We start from the raw sequence: 22,958 nt of genomic DNA, 5'->3' as shown, positions 1-22,958 counted from the left end.
AATATATATAATAAAAGTACCTTCCCTACAAAGCTGTTGTGAGGACCCTACAAGGTAATATATAAAAGCACTTTGCAACCTCTCAGTTAAGACGCTTCCGTTGCCATGCGTAAGGGGTCTGTGTGCCTGAAAAGCAGCCTCGCGCCGTAGCTAAGTGGGAGGACAGCTGCCCTGCAGGAAGCAGACGCGGTGAGAGTAAGCTGTGGTGGTGGAAACGTCCTTCTGCTATGCCAGCCTCCTCTCCTCTTAGGCATTACAGTTACAAGGAGAGCTGAGACGTTACCTATATTTCTTTTACCTTACTTTCTTTAACTTAATGGCTATCTATTATGTTCCAAGCACAGGTTCAGCTCAGAACCACCCAGATGTGTCCTAATCAAATCCTTGAAAAGAAAGTAAATAGATTGCACTTCAAGATTCCTCCAGACCTACCCTGCTATAGAGTGCAGGGGCCTCCTGCACGTTGCCCACTTTTGAAAATAGTGCCTTCAGGTTGCCTGGCCCTGTCATGCCCACCGGTGCCCTAGTCCCTGGTTCCCGCCACCAGCGGGCAGGAGTAGAGCCCTGGCAGCGGAAGGCAGTGCAAGTGGGCAGCCCCAGGCCCGCTGACTGCACAGGCAGGACACTGACCGCCTGCTCTTCTATCCCCAGATGGAGGTGGACACGGAGGAGAAGCGCCATCGCACGCGGTCCAAAGGGGTTCGAGGTATGTCTGCGCTTCACTGCACCCTGAGGCTGGCTCAGGGTCACCTTCACCCTGTGGTTCAGTCGGACCCTGCCTCCCTCCACTTTGGGTAGTTTTCTGTGGAAGAGGGTACCTGTGATAGATGATAAATTTTTATCTATTCTCCATCTCTCTGCAGTTCCCGTGGAGCCAGCCATACAGGAGCTGTTCAGGTTAGTGCTTTGCGGGTAAACGCACCCCGTCAGCAGTTTAGAAAACCCTTGCCTGTTAATGGCGCGCTGTGCTTTGAAGTTCATCGGCGGCTTGCTCATGCCCTACTGCCCTGATGAAATTAATTCCCCCGAGAGACTTGCTGATAAAAAGCATCCCCCAATTTCCCCCTTCATTCAATTGTGTGATTTCCCTCCTGTCTGGGCTGTCTGTAGAGGCATCCCATCCCCTCCGCCCACAGTGCGGCCCCTGTGTAATCGATTCTTTCCTGTTGCAGCTGTCCCACCCCTGGCTGTGACGGCAGTGGTCATGTTAGTGGCAAATATGCAAGACACAGAAGGTAACGCCTGCATCTTTTCACAACGTACTGTCTAAAGGGGCTTGTGTGGGACTCTCCCAAATGATGGAAATGTGTGGGTAGGTGTTCTTGGAAAACAACGCATCTGTACTTTCCTTTCTTCTCTCACTGGGACTCAGTCTTTTGTCTCTTGTGCAGGTTCCAAATGTAAGCCATTCTGTCTCATGGCAGAGTTGACGCCAGTGCACAGAGTGACACAAGCTAAGGCCAGCCTCGTACTGGTTTCCCCGTCTGTGAATGCCGTGCTCAGCACGCAGGCACCTAAGACCCCCCCACTGCTGTATCAGGAAGGCTTATTTCTCCTCCCTCATTTCTCATTCTGGTAGCTGCAGGGTGGTAAATCATGGATGTAAATTAAAATGGGACCTACCGACCTGTCTGTACACCCGACTTCCATCATGTAACGGAGTTCATCCCGGCAAAGGAAGCCTCAGCTAGGCCCCTGGGCAGCTGCAGGGAGAGGTCACCTCTAGAGGTGGAGGTCAGGGTGGATGGAGCTGGCGAGACTGTGGGATTGAATGATTACATTAATCTTGCAAATGCTGGGATTTCAGGTCTGTAACGGGGATGTGTGTAGAGAACCTCTAGAAAATAAGATGGTGGGTAATTATTGCTAAAAGTGCATCACAACAAAATTGTTTCTCAGGTGCCCATGGCCTGCCCTCAGGTGCAGGCAGCCTTTAGGTTTGCTTTTCCGGGAAGTGTTCTCTTCTCTGTGATGCTAACGCTGCCGTGCCTTTCAATAGGAAGGTTTCCATTACCAGAATTTACAAAAGTTTACAGGCTATAATAAATTGTTAGCTAATTTTTCACAAATTAGATTGCAAAAACAAAGGTCATCCAGTCTAACAAACCCTCAGTGACCAAACCCAGTTCTCAAAACTGGATTCCAAAGCAGGGGCATCTGCAACACCTCAGGCTGGCCCCTCCTCACCGCCTTGCATTGTATTTCCTCTTAGTGAAACTTTATGGTTGAAATCAAGCAATTATTTTGATTGCCCTTTATTAAAATCAAAGGAAAAATCACAAATTACTCCCCAGACCCCGATGCTAGCATCTGTGGAGGCAGCAACCTCCTCTGTCACACACCCAAGGAATTGTGGGCCATTTTGTTCAGGCAATTTTGTGATTTAAATTAAATTAATGTAATATATTATTATTATTGTGCTAAGTGGTAAGTTACTGACTTATGTAATTGAAGTAAGTGGTTTATTTAATGTATTTTATTAGTTTATGAAGAAGTATATATAAGCTTCTAATCTAAAAGTTTAAAAAACTGCATTGTTTATGTTTTCAACAGAAAAGAAATTAGTAAACCATGAGCAAAATCTATTTTCCCCTAATCATTTCCTGATTAGTCAATAGTTAAACTTTATCATACTGTTACAAAAAATTATTAAATTCCACTAAAATGTTTTAATTAGGTATGAGCTAGATATAATTTCATAGCCATAATTTTACATGAAAAAAAATCATGAAGTTTCCAAAGAATTCTTCCAAACCTTCATATTCTTAACCAAGGTTAAGATGTGGATTGATGTGTCTCTGAGTGATATGTGTACTCATCTGTCCACGAGATTTCTCTTGCTGCTTAAGAATGGTACTTAGAGTCAGATTTAAAGATAGTTAGGCTTCAGCTTCCTTTCAAGATGTGGTACTGACCTGTTCCCCGAGAAGTACCCTGAATCTTTGGGAACTAGTTAGATGGAATGTCAGGAGGAGTCACAGAAACACCCGAGTGGGAAACTGTTCCAACTAAATTTCTGTGTGATTTAAAATAACATCATCGTGTTTTACCATGAGTCATATTGTGTCTAATTATTAGAATTCCTAATATTTTAATTGAAATAGTGAATTAGAAGAGCAAATGTGGTATAGTTGAAAAATAACTATTACCCCGTCGAGAGAGCTGGTACTGGCTTGCCCTGCCACACCCGAGAGCCCGGGCCGTGGGCAGGTTGGTTAAGGTCATAGCCTCCCGCGTCCTCAGCCGGCAAGTGAGAGAGCTGTGGCTCTGTAGCAGGTGACTGTGCACAGGTGATGCCACATGTGAGCTTCTCTGGAGAGGAGTCTCGTTGAGGTACCAAGCGAGGTTTTCTAAGTTTTATTTTTTGATATCTATGTATTATCAGTGATTTTTAACTAAAAGGTGACATTTTAATTTCTTAAACTGTGTTCCTTGGTGTGGTGGATGGCATTTGTGTACACCTGGCCTTCCTGTGACCACTGCTGCTTGATGTTTGAGAGATACCAATCGTATCTGGCTTTGTTTCCTTTTCTGGTTTTAAAAGATTTTCTGACTACAAAAGTTACCCCTTCCTAACAGCTGCTCATGCCTGCTAGCACCTGCACGCCCCATACGGCTGCAACGCGACTTCGCTGCCAGGTTCCCGAGGAGACTCAGGACCTCAGGCCTGTGCAAAATGGGGCAAAAGAGGAGAAGCCTCAGCTTTGGTTTGGGTGAAATTACCTGGTTTTCTGTTAATATCTTTAATGATCAATTTTTCAGTGAATGTCATTCTGTTAATGCTACAGTTTCATTTTACTTCTATATCACATCAGTATAGCCAAGTAAAAAGATGCTATTTTAGTATGCTGAAGTGTCAATGTGTTTGAACGTGCAAAAAATAACTTGAGGCAGATATGGCAGATCAACAATGTAAAAAATCAATTTTTTTAGGAAATGGATACCCAGTGATAAAATGATGCCTGTCTCGTGTTTTTTAACTTAAGAAACTTTTTAAGGAAATCAAATATTTACCATCATTGTAGCTCGCCACGTGCCGCCTCGTCAGACGCCCACCCTGTGGCTCCTGGTGCAGCCGCGCGTGCACAGTGGTTTGCTGACTCCCTCAGACAGCTGCTGGGATTGATGGTTAATTTTTTCTTATTTTTTATTTTTTTTTAGTGTGATGGAGGTAGGCCTGTGGGTTTGTAGGAATCAGGAATAGAGGAGAATCGACCACTGCTTAATCCCTGGGAAAGGAAACAATAATTTGAAAAAGGAATGCACAATTTAACGTACTGGTTAAAACTTTGGGGGAGTTGGAGTGAGGTTGTAATACTTTATTGGATATTCTACATTAATTTCAAAATTGTGTCTTTGAACAAAAGGTAATCTACTTGTAAGTATTTTTTGTGTTAATAGTTTATAAACAATTTGAGGTAGCTGATAAACCTACGTACAACTGCATAGTTAGATGTTAAATCAGAAAGATAAATGAGGAACGTGAAAAATGGACACATAATTTTACCAGAAACCCAGGGTATGTCAGGGGTCTCAATACAGCATGACGCCCCTTGGCGGCCAAGGCAAACACACGGACGAGGAACGATGGAGCTCCCGTCGTGGGATAGGCGTGGTATCCACTCCTCAGGGAGGGGCACTCTCTTGGCACACGGCGTGTCTCAGTTTCCACACCCTGCCCAGCTGGGACCTAAGCTCAGTCATCACTGTTGTGCCCCATACAGGTCATCAGGACCAGGCCGCTTAGGATGCTCACAAATGTGACAAGTATTTATCTTCAGAAACATCATTATCATCCAGACATAGGAATTTACCGTTTGTTTTTTCCAACTGAGGTTTTATATTCTTTGCATATAAATTTGTTGAAAACACCATGAAATTTACAATCAGGGCTAGAAGTAATTGTTATATTATGAATCAAAATACTTACTCAGTCCTTTCTGTGCACAGTAAATCTGACCTCTTGTTTTGAACTCACAGTATTATATTGTGCACATGACTGTGTCTGTTCTACTACCTTGAGTCGTATACCTGTTCTTAAATTATGCTTCAAGGCGGCTGGAGACATTGATGTGTCTCAAATACGGGGTCCAATCACAGAGTGTCCTTTTGCAGATGCGCAAACTAAACCTTAGTCATCCTGAATGAGTTTTCCCAAGTTTAATTTAGGTCCCCAAGCTCAGAGAAGGGAACTTCCCTGTATTACTTCCTTCCCCGTTGCGTAAGCCACACTTGCTGTGTGGCCTATCAGTGTTTAAAACGCAGAGGACAGGAGCTTTCCTGGCATGCCTGTGGCTGCCTTTTAGTGGATGAATGGTAGGAGAAAAGTTGAATACTTGAAGTCACCAAACTTGAAATTTAGGAAGTTGCTTCATGTTCTCCTCCTGACCTTCCCCAGCAAGGTGCTGGCAGGGAAGGCTCTAGGACGGGCATGGAGAGGACCCAAACCAAAGCACGTGGTTGGTGCAGCAGCGCGTCCAGTGCAGGAGGCCCAGGAATGTGCATCTGCTGCTGCAGAGCTCTGCCCCGGCCAGACACCTGTGCAGAGAGGCTGAGGCTTAGGGTCTCAGCATTTGCCAACAGCATCCCCCAAACCAGACTGATACCCCATGAAAGGCTGGGACATGTTCAAAAGAAACCACACCTACCACCCTTAATTGGCACAGGGTACAGGTGGTCGTTTAGTGTGGCTCAAGTACCTGGTAAAGAGATGTTGTTACTAACCTAGAATATTTCATGAACTGATGGTGAAACAAGAGCTAAAACATCAGATGTTGCACATGTCTGTAGCAGTCTGTCTTGAACATGTGACTAAGGTGGAAAATTCTAGGGCCTGATGTTCCTAGTTTATGCTTCTCCTCATGTCTATATATAATATTATTTGTGTTAAAATGCAACTCAGTGTTTAGAAAGAAGCATATCTACAGAAACTAAATTTATTGTCAAAATAATCGCCAATTATTCTCAAAGTTTTTTTAATCTTCTATTAAAAATTAGAAATGGGGATAATCAAAATTTGTTAATATATATACTACAGATTCATATTAAACACTGTGTAGCAATTTGAATTTCGGCCTCACTTGCAATAATCATCCACATACTGAAACATTTGAAATTCACTAGGTTTAGGTACTTATGTCTAAAGATGTTTTGCGTATGCCTCCAAGGCGCCAAAGGAGACAGAAAGGGGGTAATTCCTCAGAAGGACTCCTTGACACACCTGTTTTGTGATCCCTCTGAATTTATTTCTGAAATTTAATGGATTTCATGTACGTTTAGTCGTCACTGCAATTTTTAATGACTTTTTTGTTGAACATAGAGTTCTGACGAAAGGTTTGTCCTGTAATTTAGCTTTAGACTCTTTACACATTCAGCAAGCACCCACAACTTAGGGGATGGGTATTGGTATTACATTCCAATCCTCCCCAATCTAGGACACACTAAGTCAAATCATTTAATTTGAAACTTTAAAATTAAAATCTTCAAATGGCAGCTTTTCTTTTTTATTAGAAAATTATTGGATTCTCTCTGGCTTGTTGTGCACACTCCTTATTCAGATTTTCTTCCATTTCATACACCTTTTCCCCTGCCGGTGCGACTGCCAGGCGCTGCGCCATGAATGATGGGCTGTCTTCACGGGAGCTTGTTCTGGGGCTGCAGTCTGGGCTGGCGTCCTGATGTATGCACGCCTCATTTGGATTCTGCCAGCAGCCTGGGGCTGTATTATTCATGCCTTGACAGAGAGCACTCACTAAAAGCTTTGGAACAGAGCCAGGTACTGGCTTAGAGATAGTGGAGCATTGCAACTTGCAATTGAGAGGAGCATCTATAATCTTAAAAAAGAAGAAGAAGAAGAAGAAGGAACAGAGAGGAAGACAGAGAAATAGGAATTCCTGTATCTCCCTGTACCAGTTTCACCCAGATAGAAATTTCATTTGCATTAAAATAAAATATCCTAAAAATAATTGCATTTTTTCTAACCAGGCTTGAAAGTTTAACACAATTTTCCACGTTTAATTGCGAAGCTGATTTTAATTAGTAAGGCCCTGCATGTGAAAAATGAAGATCCACTTGGGTGCGTGGAAGGCAGTGCAGCGTCTGCTGAATGCTCTAATTAGCATGTGGCTGCTGTACGACAGGGTGCACCGTGGGATGTTCATGGAAATTCTGTGCACGCAGCCACCAAGCCAGTCTACCGCACTTAACCCCACGAATCCATGAGGATAAATAGCAACCCCCCCCCATTCCTTATGGGACATCAGTGTGCCTGCCATCATCCTATCCGTAAGCTTTATGTGCGCCTGTCCTTTGTACTGTTTGTCCCTGATGTTATAAATCAGAAGGTAGGGCACACATATTGTAACATTAATTTGATGGCATGGCACAGTTGCACGTGGAGATCCAGGGACTGACTTGGGTGAAGTGGAGAGTCGAAGCAGGTCACCCCAGGCTGGGCTTTGCTCTGAGACCTCCCCGTGGTATGTGTGCAAACACACAAGGTTCAAGCCTCATCTTTTGGACTGGGGTGGCAGTTAACCTTTATTGTCACAATAAGTCCTCTATTAAAAAAAAATAGATTCCTGGCCATTATCCTAAGAAAACAATTTGCCGGCTACCTGCCTATAGTATGTCTGCCCAGTAGACACATCTCTGGGCATGGCCTTTTTGTTCGCTTATTTTGCAATAGTGTGATTAATTAGCAATTGTAATCCTGTTCTGATTTCTCAATTAATGATTAAAAATTTATAAAATTGGCTTTGGAACATCAACAGAATATACACCAGAAATTCAGCTCTTGTCTGAGCTTTACCCACCAAAAAGCCCACAGTTCAGCTCTTCCTCCCACCATCTGTGCTGAGATTACAGCAAATACGTGGCAGCGACTTTCAGCTCTCGATGTGCCGAGAGACAGAGTCCTGATGTGGCAGTAAAAACGCACAGGCAAGATGCCAGGGAGGTGACCCAGCTGTGCAATTAAGAGCAACAACACAGTCCACCTGCAGGTTCCTGGCTGCCTGACCCCGAGCCAGTTCTGTTGGGTGCGTGCCTGGAGTCTCTGCTGCTGGCGGGACGGGCACTCCCGCTGGCTCTGTGGGGCCGCGCGCCCGCTACTCCCTCTGCAGTTGTGCCCCACTTGCTGGAGAAATGAGGGGGTGGACAGCACGGGGGCACGGGCTGAGCGAGAGAGAGCCCTCTGGTCACTCTGACTTAAGCTGGCTCAGGTGACAGCAAGGACCTGGAATCCGCGACCACAATTCATGATGTTTGGAGAAAGCAGCATTCTGGGTAGCAGCGCGATCTGGTTCTTAGAATCTCCGCTTGGAGATACGCGTGTATGGTCATCGTCATCACCGTCACTGCATTCACACCGTGAGGAGGGGGGGACAGTCCAGAGCCCCTGCTGAACACTGCGCTGGGGCAGTGGTGGCTGCTGCTTGTCTGCTCTGACCTGCTCCCGGTACTGGACCCCAAAATGGACTGAAACGCCACACTTCCATATACTCTCCTACCAAAATTAGTAAAAGATTTAGAGGAAAAAAACACTAACTACCTCGGTCATAATTTGCTTTGATTCAGTAAGATCATAGTGTTTTCATGTGCACGTTTCTGTGTAACTTAGGACGTTGCCAGCCAGACTAAAGAGAAGCCCCAACTCGGACTGGCCTGGACAAAGCAGAGGCTGCTGTCTCACCCGCTCGGAGAATGCGCAGGTGGGTGGGGGCCTGTGAGTCTCTGTGCCAGGGCGTCCCTACCTGAGCACGGAGAAGTCTGTGGCCACTCCAGGCCTGACAGCTGCCCCCCTGTGCAGAGCAGGCTGGGGGGTCCTTTCTAGAAGCTCTTTCAGTAGACTAAGGAGGAACTTTCTGAGAACCACCACCAACTCACCTCAGATCTCTAGGGCTCCAGTGGGATTCCAGTTCCACGACCACTCCCAAGTGTCCCTGACAAGCAGGAGTGACAATCTGGAGCTAGAAGGCTGGGTCCCCTTCCCTAGCCAGGGTTCTCAAAGTGAGGTCCCCTGACCGAGAACACCAGAGTCAACCTGGGAACTTGCAGGAAGGCAAGCCGGCCCCGCCCAGACCTGCGGAAGCTGAGGGTGGCCCGGCAGGCTGTTTAGCTGCCCTGAGAGTGAGCACTGGGCCAGGAGCAGCCGGGGCTGCTGATCAGCCGGCGTCCTCAGGCCGCGGGAGGGGAATTTGCTCTGGGCCGTAGCTGACAGACAAAGCCAACAGTGCGGATGAATCTGAAATCCAGACAAGCCCAGTGTGGCATGCAGACCTCAGCTCTGCCGTGGTGGTAGCGATGCATTCCCGCAGCTTTTCTGAGGGGTGGGCTCACCCGCCCCAGCACCCGACCTGGGTCCCCTTTGGCTGCCTTCCCGTGAGAAAGCAAGACCAGCAGCCTGGAGGGTGTTTTTTATTCAGGGCCAGAATCACCTTCCCCCTCACTTCTGCTCACACCGCGATTCCGTGACTGACAGTCAGGGAAGTGTTCAGGATGCTGCAGCCCACTCTTTCTGGGGGTGCAGGCACTGTGGGCCAGGGCAAGACCAGAGACCCCAGAGGGCGGCAGCTTCTCTAGGCTCTGCGCGGCCTGCACCTGGGGTCCCCCAGGGCCGCTGGGAGGTCGGGCCATGGAGGTGTGGCCCGGAGGCTCTGGGCTGGTCACAGCCACCGCCACGGTCTGCGTGTCCCTGTGGGCCATAGGGGGGCTGAGGGTGAAAGGCACTGTGGTCCTTGGCCGTGTGTGATCTGGACGCATCCTGCGCAAAGCCCTTCGGGGCCCTCGTTTCCCCATGTTCAGAAAGGATCGTCCCGGGCCGTCTGGCCTCTGTGAGCCTTCACAGGCCTCTGCGTCGTCGTCAAGGTAAATGCACCTTCCCTTTCCTGCCCAGGGAGACTGAGCGCCACCTGTACAATTCTGTGGGTTTTAGTGCTAAATCACAGCCACTCTGCAAGGCTGTGAATATTATCTAATGCTGTATTTGCCATCGCCAGAGATGTGCTTCGTGTACAAGTGGATGCGTTTCCTGAAGCTCTGGGGAGGAGATGGCAGGGGAAAGTGAACATCTTGGAAGAAATTCTCCTCATAAATAATGCATTGCGCCTCTGCCGTGCCCTGCGCCAGTCAGACGGCTGCTCTGCCTGTGCCGCATTCGCTCCCGGGGGAGGGAGGTGGGCCAGGGGGCCAGAGGGGAGTGGAAGCCTGACGCCTGCATTTACCCGCAGGGCAGCGGAGAGCAGAGAGCACCAGAGCCCTGGTGACCTCCCCCCTGCCAGGCACAGGGACTGAGTGAGAGGACAGTGGCAGGGCCGGGCCCCCTGACCCCCCTCCTCTCTTCCTGGCGAGGACAGAGCAGCAGGCAGGCAGGGACAGTGGGAGAGTGCCCTGGCCCGGCCCTGCCACTGTCCTTCAGGAGACAGTGCCAGCAAAGCCACCCATCCTCCCTCCTCATCCTCCCTCTCCATCCTCCCTCCTCATCCTCCCTCCTCATCCTCCCTCCTCATCCTCCCTCTCCATCCTCCCTCCTCATCCTCCCTCTCCATCCTCCCTCTCCATCCTCCCTCCTCATCCTCCCTCTCCATCCTCCCTCTCCATCCTCCCTCCTCATCCTCCCTCTCCATCCTCCCTCCTCATCCTCCCTCTCCATCCTCCCTCCTCATCCTCCCTCTCCATCCTCCTTCCTCATCCTCCCTCCTCATCCTCCCTCTCCATCCTCCCTCCTCATCCTCCCTCTCCATCCTCCCTCCTCATCCTCCCTCTCCATCCTCCCTCCTCATCCTCCCTCTCCATCCTCCTTCCTCATCCTCCCTCCTCATCCTCCCTCTCCATCCTCCCTCTCCATCCTCCCTCTCCATCCTCCCTCTCCATCCTCCCTCCTCATCCTCCCTCCTCATCCTCCCTCTCCATCCTCCTTCCTCATCCTCCCTCCTCATCCTCCCTCTCCATCCTCCCTCTCCATCCTCCCTCTCCATCCTCCCTCTCCATCCTCCCTCCTCATCCTCCCTCCTCATCCTCCCTCTCCATCCTCCTTCCTCATCCTCCCTCCTCATCCTCCCTCTCCATCCTCCCTCTCCATCCTCCCTCTCCATCCTCCCTCCTCATCCTCCCTCCTCATCCTCCCTCTCCATCCTCCTTCCTCATCCTCCCTCCTCATCCTCCCTCTCCATCCTCCCTCCTCATCCTCCCTCTCCATCCTCCCTCTCCATCCTCCCTCCTCATCCTCCCTCTCCATCCTCCCTCCTCATCCTCCCTCTCCATCCTCCCTCCTCATCCTCCCTCTCCATCCTCCCTCTCCATCCTCCCTCCTCATCCTCCCTCTCCATCCTCCCTCTCCATCCTCCCTCCTCATCCTCCCTCTCCATCCTCCCTCCTCATCCTCCCTCTCCATCCTCCCTCCTCATCCTCCCTCTCCATCCTCCTTCCTCATCCTCCCTCCTCATCCTCCCTCTCCATCCTCCCTCCTCATCCTCCCTCTCCATCCTCCCTCCTCATCCTCCCTCTCCATCCTCCCTCCTCATCCTCCCTCTCCATCCTCCTTCCTCATCCTCCCTCCTCATCCTCCCTCTCCATCCTCCCTCTCCATCCTCCCTCTCCATCCTCCCTCCTCATCCTCCCTCCTCATCCTCCCTCTCCATCCTCCTTCCTCATCCTCCCTCCTCATCCTCCCTCTCCATCCTCCCTCCTCATCCTCCCTCTCCATCCTCCCTCTCCATCCTCCCTCCTCATCCTCCCTCTCCATCCTCCCTCCTCATCCTCCCTCTCCATCCTCCTTCCTCATCCTCCCTCCTCATCCTCCCTCTCCATCCTCCCTCCTCATCCTCCCTCTCCATCCTCCCTCCTCATCCTCCCTCTCCATCCTCCCTCCTCATCCTCCCTCTCCATCCTCCTTCCTCATCCTCCCTCCTCATCCTCCCTCTCCATCCTCCCTCTCCATCCTCCCTCTCCATCCTCCCTCCTCATCCTCCCTCTCCATCCTCCCTCCTCATCCTCCCTCTCCATCCTCCCTCCTCATCCTCCCTCTCCATGTGCCAGGCTGCCCGCTGTGCAGAAGCCCTGCGAGGCACAGTCCGCGCCCGCCACCCGGGATGACCCGCTCTCCCTCCAGCTCCAGTCAGATTATTAAAATGAGGGGCACCTGCTCTGAGTGACTAACGAGTTGAACTTTCCCCGAGGCGAGTATGGTTTTGGCAGAGAAGCTCCTTGAGTTGACCCAAATCGAGTCCTAATAAATGGGAAAGGTGGGGAGGGGCTGGGGTGATGGCCCAGGCAAGGGGACCTTGGGGCTGGGCCTGCGGGAGCCCCCTCCTGTGGGCGTCCACCCGGACCCTGAGCCCCCCGCACAGCCTCCTGGCCCAGCCAGACCGCGGCTTTTCAACCCTTGAAACGCCTGAGGACCTGAAGCGTTAAGAATGAGTTTGCTTTTTAAGTTTTCTCCCCCAGTTCTCGCAGAGGATATCACTGACCGGAGAAGCCAAAGAAACACATGGGCTCAAATGCAGCTTAAGATTAAAGTTGGGGAAATGCTTATTTTCTTACATTAGGACTAAAAATGAAATTATGAAAGAAATAATAATGGCAATGGGGACAGCCTTTTGTGAGCATCTGCGGTGTCACGTCACTGTGCTCCGCTAGGCACAGGGTGACATCTGGCCGGGGGTCCGTAACCACTGATAGATTTTTTTTCTTTGATTTTTGAGACCCCTTTTTTGCTTTACTTTTCTAAAGTAGTCTCATATGATAGATGTAATTTTGGGGTTTTTTTTACATAACATAACATGAGCCTTTTTCTGTGTCATTAAATATTTTAGGTTTCGTGGCTGACTTCCATCCTGTGGTTGTAATTTATGTATTGTTGTTGAAAATTATTTGTTTTTTAACTCTTCCATTGTTATGAATACTATGGGGAAAGTATCTTTGCTGATAATTTTCTGTGGCTTTCCGACTTTTCCTTGGGGCGCAGGGCGCGAGGCAGGGGGAGCCTCTTTCCAGCGGGACCCGCCTGTCGATGCCCCGCTACCCTGTTGTACATCATATGGGATATAATTGTTTTTAAAATATGTGTTATTCAAGAAAATAATTGTCTTATTTTTAAAAGGATACTTTTTAAAGAATCAACCCCTATATTTAGCACAGCCTTTGCCAGAAAATTCTGGAAGAAGGGCTGGCAGGCAGGTTAAGGGGTACCTTTTTTATTTTTGAGAATGGTCTCACTTGCTGAGTGTTTGAGGGAGCATCCTTCCTCCCAGACTGGCCCAAGAACTGACGTTTCCCCGTAGCTGAGTGAAGGAACAGGCCTCTGGGCAGAGGGCTGATGCTTCCCGCCAGGAAGAAGATGAAAAGCTCAGATCCCACCCTGCGCTCGGGGGCACAGCCCTGCATTCCCAGCCCAGGCGTGCACGCGGGGGCAGACGGGCCAGCTCAGTGCAGGCCCCGAGCACATCACGAGGGCGACAGTTCCTGCGCCTCCCTGGGGCTCCCACGCACGTAGCTGTCCTCACACTGGGCTCCGTAGTCAGGGGGCCTCAGGCAGCAGCTCCCATGTGCCCAGCAGTGCTGCGCCCCGAGCCCCTCGTCTGCCGCCCCAGACACTCAGCCCCGGTCACTGTGGAACCCCACGGCCAGCACAGCGCAGGTCTGACTCAGCCAGCAGGGCCCACATGCGCTTGTCTGGCCCCTCAGCTTGTGGCGTGTCCTCACGGTTTAACCTCAGGACAATGGTGGAGCCTTCCTCCTGGTCACTGGCTGTAATCCCTTTGGAGAGATGAGCCCCCTGATTCTGGCAGGGTCCCGTGCATGGGGGAGGGACATGGGACAGGGTGGCCTGGTGCTTCTCGCCCCACCTGTGCAGCACAGCCCTCTGGGTGCCCCGAGGTCCCTTCAACCTGGGCAAAACCTGCCCTGGACGCCTGGCCCTGGGTAAGCTCTGGGGGCTCCTCTACACGGCCCTTTCACGGGGGCTTGGAAGGCCCCTCTCTCTGCATAACGAGCACTGCCTGTGACCAGGTGTTCCGTTGATTTCATTTCCTGGGAGCTGATGGTCCCTGAGATCCCACAGTTGTCTCTGTCCTCACTACGTGCACAGGCTGCCTTTCCCACCACCCCGTTCATGGCAATTTCTCACACCCAGGGCTGTCAGTCCCCCTTGTCTGTGACCCTGTGCTCCTTGAGAGCAGGGCCCTTGTCCTGGTCTCCTCAGCCATGCCTCCAGGAAGCCGTTCACACAGCAGACACCTGTTCACGGACGTCCAGTGACAGGTGAACTGGGAGGCTATAGAGTAGAGGACCCTGAGGATCAATCTTTACCTCTGAAGCCCTAAAAACTGCTATTTTTTAAGTCCCTAATGGGGGCTTTTTAAAAATATCACCTAAAAATATATACTAATGTAAAATAAATCTAGTTATTTTTTAATTAGAAAATCTTACCCTTGTTTTATTCTGTAGCCCCCAAAATGAATAAATAAACAATTTATTATACTTTGGGAACATTTTCATAGAGCAGTTTTGCCGTTATAGGCATATCTCATTGTGCTTTGCAGATACTGCATTTTTTACAAATTGAAAGTGTGGGCAGGGCACGGTGGCTCACGCCTGTAATCCTAGCACTCTGGGAAGCCGAGGTGGGAGGATCGCGTGAGGTCAGGAGTTGGAGACCAGCCTGAGCAAGAGCAAGACCCCGTCTCTACTAAAAATAGAAATAAATTAGCTGGACAACTAAAAAAATATAGAAAATATTAGCTGGGCGTGGTGGTGCATGCCTGTAGTCCCAGCTACTCCGGAGGCTGAGGCAGGAGGATGGCTTGAGCCCAGGAGTTTGAGGTTGCTGTGAGCTAGGCTGACGCCACGGCACTCACTCTAGCCTGGGAAACAAAGTGAGACTCCGTCTCAAAAAAAAAAAAAAAAACTTGAAAGTGTGCAACAACCCTGCATTGAGCAAGTTTATCAGTGTAGTTTTACCAACAGCATGTGCTCCCTTCGTGTGTCTGTGTCACATGGGTAATTTGTGCATTGGTCCAAGCTTTTTCATTGTCATTATATCTTCTGTGTTGACGTGTAGTCAGTTGTCTTCAACATTACTGTTGTAATTGTTTGTGGGCAGCACGAACTGCGCCCATGTAAGACAGCGACTTTCCTCAGTGAGGGTGTGTTCTGACCCCGCCGACCAGCCATCCCCCCGTCCCTCTGCCCTGCTTTGGGCCTCCCTATTCCCTGAGATGCAACAGTGCTAAAATTAGACAAATTAACAACCCTTCAATGACCTCCAAGTGTTCAAGTGAAAAGAAGAGTCTCACATCTGCCACTTTAAATCAAAAGCTAGAAAAGATTAAGCCTAGGGAGGAAGGCGTGTCCAAAGCCCAGACAGGACAGAAGCTGGGTCTATAGCTCCAAACATTTAGCCAAGCTGTGGATGCAAAGGAAACGCTCCTGGAGGAGACTAAAGTGCTGCCCCAGCGAAGACACGAGCGACGAGAAAGCACAACAGCCCAAGTGCTGCTGACACGGACAAAGTGTGAGTGGCCTGGACAGAAGGTCAACCCAGCACAGCACTCCCTTCAGCCAAAGCCTAGTCCAGAGCGAGGCCCCGACTCTTCAATTCTGCCAAGGCTGAGAGAGGTGAGGACGCTGCCGATGAAAGTCCGACACCAGCAGGGCTTGGTCCATGGGGTGTAAGGAAAGAAGCCGTCTCCACAGCAGAAACCACCAGGTGCAGCAGCAGGTGCTGATGCGGAAGCTGCAGCAAGTTCCCCGGAAGATCCCGCCGAGATCACTGACAAGGTGGCTGCACCAACAACAGGTGTTCAGTGCAGATGAAACAGCTTCCACTGGACAAAGATGCCGTCTAGGACCGTCACAGCTAGAAAGTCAGTGCCTGGCTTCAGAGCTTCAAAGGACAGGCTGACTCTCTTGTTAGGGGCTAGTGCAGCTGGTGACTTTATGCTGAAGCCACTGCTCATGTACAAGTCCAAAAATCCTAGGGCCCATAAAAATTATGCTACATCTACTCTGCCTGTGCTCTAGAAATGGAACAGCAAAGCCTGGGTGACAGCACATCTGTTCAGTGTGGTCTACTGAATAGTTTAAGCCCCCTATTGAGACCTACTGCTCAGAATAAAAAGATTCCTTTTAAAATATTACTGCTCACCGACAATGTACCTGTCACCCCAGAGCTCTGGTGAAGATGTACAAGGAGATTGATGCTGTTTTCATGTCTGCTACACAACACCCATTCTGCAGCCTGTGGGTCAAGGAGTGATTTTGACTTTCAGGTCTTATTAGTTAAGAAATATATCTCATAAGGCTACAGCTGCCATCCATGGTGATTCCCCTCATGGGTCTGGGCCAAGTCCATTGACGACCTGGGAAGGACTCACCCTTCTAGATGCCACTGAGAACACTCATGATTCACGGGAGGAGGGCAAAATATCAACATTAACAGGAATCTGGACAAAGTTAATTTCACCCCTTATGATGAGTTTGAGGGGTTCAAGCCTTCAGAGGAGGAAGTCACTGCAGATATGGTGGAAACAGCAAGAGAACTAGAGTTAGAAGTGGGCCTGCATGCTTCATAGACCACAGTATGGCATAAACATAATTTTTATATGCACTGGGAAACCAAAAGCTTCATGTGACTTGTTTTATTACGATATTTGCTTCACAGTGGTCTGGAACCAAACCCATAGTATCGCCAAAGTATGCCTGTGCTCAAGTTTTGATTTGAAGTACCTTTTATTTTAAAATCATAGAAATTCAGGCTTTAAATGGCCATTAGATGTTTTGCGACAGGAGCCTGTGAGTCCCCGCATTTGTCCTGCGCACCTCTCGCCGGGCGCCTCTGCGGGTTCACTGATGACCTCTTGCTGCTGCTGCCAAGCACTCAGCCTGATGGGGCGGCTGGGGCGGATGGACAGCAGCAGCTCCACAAGCACGCCCTCAGCACAGCCCAGGCACGGGTGTGTGGGTTCCGGCGGAGAACTGCAGACATGCAGCCCCTGCCTTCTGGGGACACACGTGTTGACATGGGTAGAGACACAGCCCAGTGCGGTGTACGTGGTCTCAGGCACCTGGGAGCGTTGCAGTGAGATCAAGGAGTGAGCAGGTGGTGTGGCTGGACTCCCAAATCACTGTCTTTCAACCAATTTGGAAACTCGTCCACTTGCTTTAAGTGTTTGGTAGAGAATCACATATAGGCAAGATTGAAATTATCACAAACTACTCTGGCCAGGTAGAAGATAACATGATGCTACAGAGTGCTGAAAAGATGTTCGGTTACACTAATTATTGAGTGCTAACTGCATATACAACTCTATTAGAAAAAATATTTAGGGTCAAAGAGACGGCTCCTTACCCTGAAAGAGTGTGTGATGTCACGTGTGCACCATGTGACAGACCCAGATGCACACCTGCATACAGAAGAGCAGTGACACGCAGGGGAGGGGCGTGTCGGGGAGGTAGCCGGAAGGTTCCTGGGAGAAGCCTCAGAGACGTGAGCACCCAGGCGGAGACTTCTTGAGCTACAGCAGGGTTTTCCTACAAGATCTCTGCTACTATGATCCGCATACTCGGCAGGCAGCCAGCACTGGAGTCTGAGATGGCAAAAGATTGTTGGCAACAACATTTTTATTTTCTTTCATGGCACTTACAATGGGTTATACTAAGCATGTTGACCTTGATTTAAGAAATGGCTTGGACATAAATGTTCCAACTTTGACATTTTGTAGGATGAAATTAGAAGAGTTTTATTTAGTCCCAGCTTTGGCTTTGACCAGCTGTAGGACCTGGCCCATGGTGTTTTCGGGCATGTAAATTACAGGTGAGCACTGCAGGCCTTCCAGGCTTAGTCTGCGTCCTGCGTTATCCAGTTGCTGCGTGGTCCTTCACACAGGAGGCATCACAACTCTTCCCTTTCTGCAGTGAAGGCGCAGCGCCGTTCCGTCTGCCCCACCCCTCATGAGGCCCGGGCTTTGATCCCGGATCCCTCACTGCACAGCTCCTGCCCGTGTGTCTAACTCTGCTCCCAACAGATGGTGTCAGCTGCCCCGAAGGTGGGTAAATGCTCGGGGCTTCCTCACTTGTGGTGCCGTGCGATGCAGCTCACAGAGGCCATCCTTGACGTGCTTGCTGGACACGTCATACCTGTGAAGTAAAGGATGCTGAGCAGGGCAAGCAATTGGGAAAACATGTGAGAACAGTTTCCACACGCACGCACACCATGGTAGGTTTTGCTCTATCTAGATGTATGATCCGATCCGTAACAAGGTCGTGTGGCCTTTCCTCGGAGGCGTCTTCTGGAGGCCTGGGACCCATTGCCCACACCACATGCCGCCGTCTGCACAGAGCAGCACCTGCCATGCCAGGGGGAGCTGCCCCCCAAAGGAGCTTGCACCTCGGCAGAAGCACGAGTGTGGCACAGTGTCCTGAGAGCTGTAAAGGAGCTTCGTGTGAGGAGCAGCGGGGCTGAGCAGAGCAGCAGCTCCATCCTCCGGGTGCCAGCGTCTTCCCAAGGCAGAGTCTCCAGCTGCCTTTGTGGGAGAGGCACCGGTGGGAGGAGGCGTGTTGGGTGCCAGGCGGGGGAGAAGCTGTGGTAAGGCTCGGAGCATGAGAAGCTCCACACGTGCACCATGCATGACCCGGCCAGCCCAGCACGGTCCGTGTCACTGTGGTGGACAGACCTGGCCCTGCTCCCCAGGGTGGCGACGGGCAGACACTGTCAGTGCCTAAGCGCAGAGCCGCTGGAAAGGGGACCAGCCCCGGCCCGGAGGCTGCTCTGCAGAGGAGGCATCTCGAAGCAGATGCAAAGTGCAAGTGGGAGTCAGCTGGCCTGGGGCGGGGGAGGGTAGGTGGTGGATGGGTACCCAGCACGAGAGGAAGGAAAGTGGCGGCCACAGCCCTGCTTCAGCTGGGAGAGGAGAGAGTGGCAGGGCGGGGGAGAGTGCAGTGGTGGGAGGTCGCCTAGGTAAGGCCAGGAGTTAGGACAGCAGGTGCAAGGGTGAGAGTGTGGGCGTGGCCAGATGCCACAGGGCTCAGGTTGGTCCTCTCAGGAAGACACAGAGAGAGAAGCAGGAAGAGGGGAGGGAAGAGAACAAGGCTGGAGAATGCTGACCTGGGGAACCACGATGCTTTAGCAAGACAACCTGTCCGCTGTGGTGGCTGCATCCGAGGAGGCTGAAGTGAACGCCAGGCTGCTGCAGAGCGACCCGGGGTGAAGGCCCAGCCTGAGGGAGCAGCGCGGAAGGGCGGGGAGTAGGGGAGGGACTGGGAGGCATGCAGGCAGCGGGCACACGGGACGCAGACGCTGCCTGCCCCCAGCTAGAGGAGGGTCCAGTCCTGATTCAGTTATTGCAGTTCTCAGACACACAACTCAGTGCAAGGCAGGGGATTGGAGGCTGTAGAACAGGTTTAATATGATTTTATCATGCTGCATTTTCACATTCTTCGAATCCTTTGTGGAAGGAGGCGGGCTGCGTGAATACTCGCGGCCCACAGGGGCTCTTACTAAGCACATGAGGACCGCAGCTCGGTGCGGGTGACAACACGCTGGGGTCTGCGCAGTAGGAATTCCTGAGCTGGGTGTGCAGCTGGCCCTTCTCGTGCAAAGCCTGTCTGCTTTTCTTGCTACCTGCATCTAGTTTAAGTCCAGCCGCATTAGTGTTACTCGCTTCAGGGACTGGCACATGAAACCCAGATGCACCGGCTGAGGTGCCACCGTGCTGTGGCCTCTCTCACCTCGAACACCACAGTGAGCGCCTTGGTGCTGAGACAGGACAAGGTCGTGAAGCAGCCACCCTCTGCAGAACTGCTGTTCCATCTCCCGCAGTTCCAGCACGCCCCTGTCTGGGGCTGCACACCTGAGTTCAAGTGCTCCTTCTTACTGCTTATCTTCCCGATTTATGCAACATGATGGCTTCCAAAGCGCACAGGCGTTTTTCAGGCAGAGCAGCACACACAGGTAGTGAGTTTCCCACTGGGTTTGAGCAGCACCTGCTCCACGGCCTCAGCATTCGGCCAGAACAGTCACCTGGCCCTGGGGACACCACCTGGTCACCGAGCGCCAGCGCAGGGGAGGCGCCACCAGGAGGTTGCAGCCAGCGTGCGCAGACCGGCCTGGCGGGTTCGCCTGCAGTGGACCATGTTTGCAGACACAGAGACTGGTCACGTCACTTGGAGGGACTGGGAATAGTACTGAAACTGATAGGTGGTTCTTGGTCAGGTGGTGAGAAGTCGGTTTTATATGAGAGCCATTGTAGGAGGAACAAAATTATTATGGGCTGCAGATCTTCCCCTAGAGGTTGGCCCTGCCTGCAGGTGCTGGGATTGGAGCCAGAGCACAGAGAGGGCACGTCCCCCCTCAGCGAGGCCTGGCCCCCACTAGTGGCCCGTCTGCTCCTGAGACCAGCAGTAGGAGGCCAGGACTATGGACCAGGAGCCACCTCTTCTCCCTCCAGACCCCGCCTTCAGAGGGTGGGAGGGGCAGGATCCAGGCAGCCTGAGTTTGGTCTTTTCCGAAGGGGCCGATGTTTTCTCTGGGCCGTCTCATGAGGCAGGTGGAGAGCCAGGAAGCCAAGAGTGCACTATTTTGAAAGGACATCTAAGCACCCCACTTTATTGTAGTATCTAGCCTTTTTGTGTCAGGGTTTTTAGCCATAAGATGCTATGACACCTATTGACTGTGGATGTCTTCATTTGTCATGTCAGCATCTATCCAACACTGAGATGCTAACATCCCCAAAGGGGCCCAAGCTCTGCACTGATCCTCAGTCATCTCTATTTAGTGCCTGATTTATAATGTATGAGACTGACCTACTTGCAAATAGAGCATGCGAGGAGCCCTGCTGCAGTGGGGACTGTTACAGGAAAGCCACCCAGTCCTAGAGCACAGGGGCCGTAGCAGCCACGTGAGCTGGGCGAACCCCACCCCTCACGGCCCAGTAAAACTTCCCAGGGAACGAGGAGCTCGAGTACGTTCGGGGGCCGGGCAGGGCTGCTCCAACCGGAGCGGCATGTCCTGGAGCCCTCCTGGCTCCCACAGAGGCCCCGGGGTGCCTCGTCACTGCCCCCTGATTCCAGAAGATGAAGAGGAAGACCCTCCTGGAGCCTGGGAGCCCTTCCTTTGAAGGATGGGTGACCGGAGACCTTAGTGGGAAAGCCGCCCACGTAGCCGACAAAGAGGCTTAAAACCCAGCATTTCTCCCCAGACCAGTGTCCTCTTCCCAAGTGAGACGTCTCAGAAACTTTGCATTTTGAAGGACTAAGATTTATCTGTCTACGTATAAGGAGGAAAGGGGTAGGCAGTTCCTAAGAAAATTGATAGGAAAAAATTCTTGTCTATTTAGTTTTATTAAATATGGAAACAGATAAAATGGTTTTGGGTACTATGTATGGTAGCAGCATCATTTAAATTCAACCAACTGATGAGTTGAAGTCCAATAATTTTATTTTCAAACTGAGAAAGCACCTACCTAGATTTGACAGACAATAGCAACTTCCTCTTCCTCAGCAAATTTTTTTGCACAGACACAAGGGAAACGATATTATATTTCTGTAAAACAAAAAAAAAAAGTTCTATAGCTCAGGTCCCATCCAGGAGTGCAGGTCTGACTGCATTTCAAGTCGCTCTGTCAGAGCGTGTCCCCTTCCCACAGGTGACGAGGGGAGAGACCCCGGGTGCAGGAGTAAGTTTCCGATGCCTGATTGGACAGCGCCCACATGGCACCCGCAGGAGATGGGTTGGAGCCTTTTCAGAAAACCATCTCACGCTCACCTTTAATGAGTGATGTGCTCCTTAAAACAAAAATAAATCAGTGAAAATCATGCTGAGGACCTGCGTGTGCCACGTCTACGCTACAAGACGGTCTTTCTCCAGCATTCCCCAGGGATCTGCTGATAGAGAAGGGAATGTTTGGTGACCTGCGTCTCAGACAGACAGGCTGCCCACCGCTCCACGTCTGTCATTCGTAGGTAGGTGGGTAGACAGAGGTAGATGGCAGGTGATAGGTAGATGGTAGACGTAGGTAGGCAGGTGATAGGTGGAGTTAGAGGGCAGACGGATGACGGAGACACACCCAGCACCTCACACCCCACCAGCATAGCCGGGACACTGCGCTTGCGCTATGAACAGCACCCCCCCGCTCCCACGCGCCATCCACGCTACTATACCTGCTCTGATCAGCAATTCCAGTGGGCACAGCCATACCGGCATCCTCACGGCCCGAGGGCACCCTCCCCACTCGCACAGACACTCCTGAGACGGATGAGACCGAGGTGCCAAGCCCAGGGAAACTGAAAGGACGGGCGCAAGATTCTGAGCTGGCCTCAACACCCCTTTCCTGTAAGATTCTACTCCACTTCCAGTCGGAACACACAGAGAATTTTCTGTTGCTTTTCACTAGATTACTGTGTAAAAAGGACAATTGCCTGTTGAAAACTGGTGTTGCCTGTCACAAGAAAATCTTATGTCCTGTCAATTGAGTTTAGAAACAAGAGAAAGTCGTGGTGTGAATAATGAAGTCACAGCCTTGAGGGCAGCATCCCGAGACGGGCTGGGACGAGCCGTAACGTTAAGGCCCGCTGTGTTTCCCCGTGGGGTGTGTTTCAGAGCAGGCGCGTCTCCGTGAAGAAACTGGCGTGTGCTTTCTGGGAACAGGTCCTCCCAGCAGCCGTTTGAAAGCGAGCGGACAGGATCAGGGCAGCTGCGTCCAGCCGAGACGCGGCCTAAGCGCGGTGGGAAGCTGCGGCGCGCACGGTTACGCTACCGCAAAACCGGCAGACACAGCGGCTGGTCACTCATCATCGCCACAGAATTAAGAGCAAGGAAATAGTGTGGGGAAAACGTCTCTTACTCCTCCTTGTGATGACCAGATTTTAAGGCTCCTCATTCGTGGGCTGACCCTCGCGAAACCAGTGAGCAGCCTCGGGAGTCTGCGTGGAGCACGAGCTCCCACGCGTCCCGTGGTCGTTAT

The 22,958-nt window shown here is 51.0% G+C and overlaps 1 protein-coding gene across 3 annotated transcripts in view; it reads left to right on the top strand.

The window, feature by feature from the left end:
* The first annotated feature begins 651 nt into the window (after positions 1–651).
* The window catches only part of MYT1L (myelin transcription factor 1 like), a 140,150-nt gene continuing 117,843 nt past the window's right edge, over positions 652–22,958 (top strand). For all 3 annotated transcript variants that reach the window (XM_045548966.1, XM_045548965.1, XM_045548964.1), the window contains exons 1-3: positions 652–706; positions 864–897; positions 1,173–1,235. In XM_045548966.1, the coding sequence (XP_045404922.1) occupies positions 652–706; positions 864–897; positions 1,173–1,235 (152 nt within the window). The remainder of the gene's footprint in view (positions 707–863; positions 898–1,172; positions 1,236–22,958) is intronic.

The sequence above is a fragment of the Lemur catta genome, chromosome 4 (genome assembly GCF_020740605.2).
Source record: "Lemur catta isolate mLemCat1 chromosome 4, mLemCat1.pri, whole genome shotgun sequence".
In the NCBI taxonomy this organism is placed as follows: Eukaryota; Metazoa; Chordata; class Mammalia; order Primates; family Lemuridae; genus Lemur; species Lemur catta.
The sequence above is the reverse complement of the archived record's forward strand: the minus strand, read 5'-3'. Positions and strand labels throughout refer to the sequence as shown.